Source organism: Lotus japonicus, chromosome 3 (genome assembly GCF_012489685.1).
Source record: "Lotus japonicus ecotype B-129 chromosome 3, LjGifu_v1.2".
Classification (NCBI taxonomy): domain Eukaryota; kingdom Viridiplantae; phylum Streptophyta; class Magnoliopsida; order Fabales; family Fabaceae; genus Lotus; species Lotus japonicus.
The window spans coordinates 69,542,191-69,549,970 of NC_080043.1; the positions used below are offsets into that span (position 1 = coordinate 69,542,191).

Sequence of the window (7,780 nt, forward strand, 5' to 3'; positions counted from 1 at the left end):
GGATGAGCCATCCACCGAAAGTACCCATTCTGCATTTTCTTTATCACCCTTTGTGGGTGTTAACTCCGCTACAAAGTCAATCAGACTCTGAATCGTGACTTGTCCTCTTGGTTCATAGCTAATGTCATATTCCGACAGTTCGACCGACCAACTCACCAATCGCCCTGATAAATCAGGCTTTTGCAAAACTTGCCTCAAGGGAATGTCTGTCTTGACCTTTATTTGGAAACTCTGAAAGTATGGCCGAAGTCGCCTGGCCGTCTTTAGTATTGCTAGAGTCGCCTTTTCTATTTTCTGGTACCGCGCTTCTGCCCCTTGCAGCGTGTGACTAACGAAGTATATGATTTTATGTTGCTTGTTTTCTTCTTGAAGCAAAACCGTGCTAACCGCCGCCTCAGTGACCGCCAAGTAAAGAATTAAAGGAATCTCAGGCGTTGGCTTAGCTAGCATAGGTGGTGAAGCCAGTAACTCCTTAAGCTGCTGGAAGGCCTCCTCACACGCCCCTGTCCACTGAAAACTTGCATTCTTTTTTAAACATGCAAAGAATGTCGCTGCCCTATCACCCGCTTTTGGCAAAAAGCGAGATAAGGCCGCCAACCGTCCTGTTAACCTCTGAACTTCGCGAATATTGGACGGGCTTTTCATGCTTACTATAGCTTTGCACTTGTCGGGATTAACCTCGATCCCCCTTGAAGTGACCATGAATCCTAAAAACTTGCCACCTAAAATTCCAAAGGAGCATTTTTCTGGATTCAACCTCATATTGTACTTCCGGATCTGTGCAAATGCCTCAGCCAAGTCTTCATGATGGGCGCCCCCTTTGACAGTTTTGACAATCATGTCATCCACATATACTTCCATGTTTCTTCCCACTTGATTTACAAAAACCTTGTCCATCAACCGCTGATAGGTCGCCCCCGCATTCTTCAAACCAAAGGGCATCGTTTTGTAGCAATAGTTCGCCTGACTCGTCATGAACGCCGTTTTCTCCTCATCAGGGCGATACATCATTATTTGGTTGTATCCGGAGTATGCATCCATTAAACTGAGCAGTTCATTCCCGGACTCCCCATCTACCAACTTGTCCACATTTGGGAGCGGATAAGAATCCTTTGGGCAAACTTTGTTCAAACTTGTGTAATCTGTACACATTCTCCATTTCTCATTAGCCTTTCGCACCATAACAACATTTGCCAACCATGTTGGATATTGAACTTCTCTAATGAACTTTCCTTCAAGTAACTTTTGAGTTTCTATTTGTACTGCCTTGTCCTTTTCCTCGCCTGTTCGCCTACGAGCTTGTACAACAGGTTTTGCCCCTTGCTGAATTGACAAGTGGTGGGATATAACATTAGGATCAATGCCTGGAACATCCTTAATTGTCCATGCGAATAAATCCAAATTGTTTTTGAGTAACTCGACCAATCGGTCCTCTTGTTCCTTTGACAAGGTGCTTCCAATTTTCAAAGCACGCCCAGATAAGTGAACAGATTTGGTTTCTTCCGCCGGCTGAGGTCGTAACTCCTTCGAATCATCACGAGGATCCAAATTGAAATTCTCATGTGGAAAAATTTCCGTGACGCGATGGGCTTCCTTGGCGGCCTTCTTGCCGTAAAGTTCCAGACTTTGTGTATAACATGATCGGGCGGCCTCTTGATCCACCCTCAAAATTCCCACCTTTCCATTGCAAGCTGGATACTTCACTGTCAAATGGGCGGTTGAAATTATTGCACATATTTTGTTCAATGTATCACGCCCTAAAAGCACATTATACGTCGCCTTACATGGAAGAACCAAATACTTTACTTGAAATTTCTTCACGTATTCACCCTCACCAAAAGCAGTGTCCAACTCCACGTAGCCTCGGACCTTGGCCCGATCGCCTGTGAATCCAACTAGACACCCAGTATATGGCTTTAAGTCTGACTCCTTTAAGCCCAATCTTTCAAATGCATCACCATATATGATGTCAGCAGAACTGCCTTGGTCTAGGAAAACTTTCTTGGTAACATAGTTATTTACGCGCAGAGTCACCACTATTGGATCGTTATCATGCGGAATCACATGATCAAAATCCTTTGGTGAAAAAGTAATTGGAGTATGGTTCAGCCAACATTCCCCCTCGTAAGCGTGGTGAACCGAGTTCACTGCCTCCACATATCTTTTCCTTCCCTTGCTAGATATGCGCCCACCGCTAAATCCCCCTGCGATTGACAAGCAAGACCCGGCGGGTACTCCTAACTCCTCAACGACCTCCTTTCCCTTTGCCGACTCACCGCCCGTGTTTTTGACTGCGTCAAGCTGTATTGTCTCCTGAGACAAAATTGGACAAATGCCCCGCCTTGATCAGTCGTTCAATCTCCTTGCGCAAAGTCCAGCAATTATCTGTATTGTGTCCCATGACTTTATGGAATTCACACCACTTTGTTGTGTCCACGTTCGCAGGAGGTCGCCTGGGTGGCCTTGGGTATTGAACTACATTAGTTTGCCCTACTGCTCGCAGTATTGTGTTGAGAGGGGCGTTCAATTTGGTTTGATTACCTTGGGCGGGAGCATGTCCTCCTTGGGCCGTCGAATTCCCCGAAGCGGGTGGACTATTCTGATGCCAAGTGTTACTTTGTGGCCCCTGTCTTCCTGCTGGATAGGGCGCTGGCCTTGGCTGGCGTGGTGTCTGAGCGAGTCGTTGGTCTTTAGGAGCGCGGCCTTTTTCTGATGGAACACCCGGTTGGGCTCGCCAGTCATCCCTATCTTTTTTAGTTTGCTCATCCTGCTCCACCAAAATAAACTCTTGCACCCGTGCACGCAAATCCATCATATCTTTGGCAGGCCGTCTAGTTAAATCTTTGTTCAATGAGCCGCATCTGAGCCCATTTTTGAAGGCCGCCACACAGACATCCGGACTGGCGTCCTCTAACTGTACTGAAACTCTACTGAATCGAGACATGTAGGTTTTGATACGCTCGCCCGCATGTTGGCGAATATTGAACAGATCAGCTGGGGTCGCCTTTTGTGCTTGATTGGCCGAAAATTGTGTTAGAAACTTGGTTGACAAATCAGTGAAGTTGGAGATGGAATATGGAGGTTGTTTTATGAACCAAGTCATGGCCACGCCCTTAAATGTTGAAGGCAACAATCTGCACTTCACAGCATCGGTCGCCCCTCCAATGACCATTTTAGTATTAAAATACCGTAAATGATCAATTGGATCGGTATCCCCCCCATACATGTCCAAAGTCAGAGTCTGCAAATGCTCTGGAATCTCAACTGCGGCGACTATGGGCGCAAAGGGCTGAAAATCTACCACATCCTCAGCATCCACACGTTGTCCACGCCTTAAGTCGCGCATTTGATTAAGGTACTCCACTTGAGCCTGTAAATGTTCATTCTGACGTTGAACCGCCTGGATAGTGTCCAACACCTTCCTGAGCTCCGCAGATGAGGCTCCTACCACATTGTCTGGTACTCGCGCGGGTGTGTCAGCCTGCTGATCTCCTAAAGCATCCGCTTCCGGGGTAGGAAGCTTAGCTTTAAGATCCAGTCCAGATCCAACAGCCGCATCTGGCCGTGCCTGGACATCTGGAACCGTGGTGGCATGAGAGCGTACCGCCACCGAGGCTTCATCTGAAGAAGCTTCTCCTTCCAAGTCAGGTTGTCCTACAGGAGCCTGGCTTCTGACTCCAGTAAGACGACCTCCACCTCGACGGCGAGGAGCTCGCCCACTGCAAGAACGTGTCTCCATAACCAAAAATATGCCTCTCACGTCAGCAGAAGAATAATCGCTGAGTCAGAGCCACAGACGGCGCCAATGTTCCTTCCTAAGGTATGACAATGGTAATAAAGTACCCTTGAAAAACCCTAGCAGATCTAGAAGAGGTAAACAATACGTAAATAAGGAAATAATCTCATAAATGGTTAAAAAGGTCCCTAGTACAAGGTGAGGACATCCTTTTTATAGTAGGAATGATCCTTATCTAGAATGTTCATGGATTTGGGCCTTACATACAGGGCCCAAATCCCTATGTTGAATAAGACAAATGCATGTATACAATATGATAAGACGAAACAACTCGGGCCCACATCCTTAAGCTGGGATTTACGTCTTAATAACCTCGTTGCTGGTCTTACCGAGCGGGTCAGTGGACTCATGATGACCCGCCCGGCCCAGCTTATAATCATTTTCTTTTCTTCTTAAGTGTCTGAGTGTGTTTTTACAATTATTCTGCAAAGGGATGAAGATCGAAATCATTTATTTTATGGAGACCAAAAATTTATTTATTAAAGAAAATTAATTTAAACCATGTAACAATTTAAACCAAATAATAATAAAAAATAGGAAAATTAATTTCCACGGTTGAAAGTTTGTTTGGGTTTGACTTCCTCCATGTTTAAGAATTTAAGATTTAAGATGAAGGGATGGATAGTGATTAGTGACGAGAAAATCAACACAGGAAGAGAAGATAAGAGAAGACCCACAAGCTCCATCTTCGAACTCCACCAATAACGGTAAACAGTTTCTTTCTCTTTGGTGAGGTTTTGGAATTGGGGCAAAGTTTCAATTTTTTCCCTCAATTGTCACTCATTGCCACACTATATCTGAAATTAAGTTAGTAGGCATGTTGATTTGCATGCAACCAGCTGTGTATATGAAAAGGAATAATTTTTGGGAGTGATTTGTTGGAAATTGGTAATTTTTGTCTTGTACAATGAATCATCATCATTTGGCAGTTTTCTTCACCTTCTTTTTAGCTGCAGCATGAATCATGTGACTGAGGAGAATTGTATCTGTGAAAATCATTGTGTAACAACTATTTTAGGAGTAGGATTAAGCTTTTGGTTTGTGACCTTTGTGGACTGGTAGCCTTTTCTAAAAGGAATTAGAGACTATCTATCACATTTCTTCCTTTCCTTGCCTAAGGATAAAATACTGATCTGGTTTGTTCCTGGTTCTAGGCTCTGATGTGGCTACTTATTACCAGTAGTATATTAGTATAGCTGTTGATTAGCTGTGTTTTGTTATTAAGTTAGTGAGAAAACACTGATAGAAACTTGGAATTAGAGTATTAATAATGGAGACCAAGATACAAGTGGAGGTATCCCTCTGTTGAGTGTTTAGAATGAAATCACAAAAAAAATGCTGCAAGAAAGAAAAAAACAAGGGAAATTCTGCAGACACACAGAACATACCTCCTGTCTCATTACCTCTCCTCTCCAACTTGCTTGATTTTAACCAAGATCTCCCAGATCCTTCCCTCCTCTTTTATCCTTTCTTTAACTAGTTTCCTCCCCCTACATCCCTTGCCATTCCTCTTCTGCTCCATATTCACATTGTCCTCAAAGTAGAAGCTGAATGAGGCGTAACAACTAGCGTATGCACTTGGAGTTTATGATTATTCTTGGGACTGGTTGTCATAGACTACCTACATCCCTCCTCTTTTATTTTGTTCTTTGAGAGATTTTATTATATATGCTATTATCATCTTTATATTCCTGTTTTACTTGCTGCTGATCATATTTAATTTGTTGAATCTGAATATTGAAATTTGAAATGATAACATGCTGATAATATATCAGTGTTCTTAATTGATGGTTGGTCATGGTCAAAGTTCAAGTTCAGCATCAAGTACCTGAAAGTTGGGGATATTATATCCATCAATTTCATGTAGATTTGTTCCATTGAGAACTTGAACATGGTCAGCATTTTCTGTTATTTTCAGTTGTATGACAAAAAAATTTCTCATAAAAAATCTGTGTCTTTTTGGCTCTTAGCTATCAAGCTGACCAATGTTTCTACAGCCTCAAAATGTGTGGTTCCTACAGATTCTGCACATAGTTTGTCAAAATCTGCTGTCTGTGCCCTTTAGTTCATAATTTGGGTTATGCACGTTTGGTTTTGGTCCTTTATTTCTTTGTTAGAAAATTAAAACACAAGGATGTCAACCATGAAATTCCGTATTTTCACTATTTTTAGTATTTGTCGATTGATAGTATATTTTTTGTCAAAATCAAAGCTGTTTCTGTGTAATTCCTGTTTCGGGCAACCTCTGTTGTTTTACTTAGGCTATTCACATGATGTTAATTGCTCTGCAAATCTAAGATCTATCATTTTATCAGTTAGATGATTGAGAGTTTTTTTTTTAATTGTCTTAGAAGTGGTCATAGATGAACTGTGAGCATTGATTTATGTTATCATGTTGAATTTTTGGCAGTTTGCCGGAAACATCTTGTGTCCACTAGTTTGTCTCTAGCTGCTTAACGTATGATGGAAGGAGATATTAATACTTGCGATGGAGACAACATGCACAGCAAGAAAGAAAGTGCTCTGGTGAAGATAAAAGTATTGTTTTTCGCTAGAGCCCGTGATCTTACTGGCTTGAGTGAGGTGCCCCTGGAGGTCACATCTGGAAGTACCACTCGTGATTGTTTGAAAAAGCTTCTTGCCCAGTTTCCGAGTTTGGAAGAAATACAAGGGTGCATGGTTTTGGCTCTGAATGAGGAGTATACAACTGAGTCAACAATTGTTAAGGACACAGATGAGTTGGCCATAATACCTCCAATAAGTGGTGGTTGAACTACTTAAGTTTATTACTATAGGGTACTTAATTATAATGTTGTGCCCTGATAATTATTTAGCTGAGCAAAATCTGAATTTGAAGAAATCCTGTAAAGTTATGTATCATTTCCAGTAATTAAATGGTGGAGGTGAAGTTCTCAAGAGGTTAAGCTTTCTTGCCAGAATATGCATGTTGAGATTTTTTCCTGTATCTTTAAAGCAGTTCAATGCTTGAGGTTAATTGAAAGGAATTGTATGAGTTCAAGTTTTTGAGAAGTCCACCACTCTATGGAATGACCCTATCACTATGTATTGGAAAAATGACTGCAGACTTTAAGTTAGTATTGCAATGATTTCAATAAAGGATTTGTAAACAATTATAAAATTTATAGTCCTAGAGAAAAGAATAATCTTGTATATTATGTTGTCTTTGTCTTTGTTGCTCTGAAACCAGATGCAGAAAGATCAAGTTCATTGTCTTGTCATTCTGAGGCCCTTATCACAAACATTATTTTGGTTATTGCTCTTGAAGTGAAGAACGCTAGTTCAGCTTCTCTCACATTTTATTTTATACTCTTAATAGTCTTATTCTATCCTTCTTGTTATTGTGACTGTAATTTTGGTAGAGAAGATATACTTTTACCATGGATATTTTTTTAATTACTGGTTACCTGTGTAGGAATAGGTTGTTTCTTTCTTTGGTTCTTCTCGAATGTAAGAGGATCTATGTTCTTAAGGGGTGGCATATGTAAATTAGATATGTCAGATATATTTTTCAGGGGGGAATGCTATGAGTTTACTTTGAAATGTATTTTTCTTTTTGAATGCTGAATGAAGAATATATTTGAATCAAACAATTTTGGCAAATCTCGTAGGATGTCTAGATAGTTTAAGTAGTTTTTGATAGCACAATTTTTCCCTCATGAAACATTGCAACAAATTTTAGAGCATGAAACATTGCAACAATATCACGCTTAAGTGAAGTGACAACAAGTTGTGGTTGCAAGACACTCAAAAACTTGCAAAATGTTTCATTCTTGACATAGCAAAATTAAAGTTCAGGAACAAATGTCTTGACAAGGTCTTGGTTCCACACGCCTGAGATGATTATGTGTTAAGATGTGGTGGTAAAGATATGAGTAGCATCAATGCATCAGTGCCATTGGCAACTGGTGTAGTAGAGACTTAGTGTTCACCAATCTTTCCGATTATCTAGGAGTAATTATAACT

The 7,780-nt window shown here is 41.1% G+C and overlaps 1 protein-coding gene across 2 annotated transcripts; it reads left to right on the plus strand.

Annotated features, from left to right (window-relative positions):
- The first annotated feature begins 4,364 nt into the window (after positions 1-4,364).
- Positions 4,365-6,826, plus strand: LOC130745513 (molybdopterin synthase sulfur carrier subunit-like). Of its 2 annotated transcripts, none has more exons than XM_057597811.1 (2): positions 4,365-4,503; positions 6,207-6,826. In XM_057597811.1, the coding sequence occupies exon 2, from the start codon at positions 6,257-6,259 to the stop codon at positions 6,566-6,568; it is 312 nt and encodes a 103-aa protein (XP_057453794.1). In that variant the 5' UTR covers positions 4,365-4,503; positions 6,207-6,256; the 3' UTR covers positions 6,569-6,826. The 2 variants fall into 2 exon arrangements, with proteins under 2 accessions (XP_057453794.1, XP_057453795.1); XM_057597812.1 differs by lacking the exon at positions 4,365-4,503 and adding an exon at positions 4,523-4,684.
- Positions 6,827-7,780: the final 954 nt, after the last annotated feature.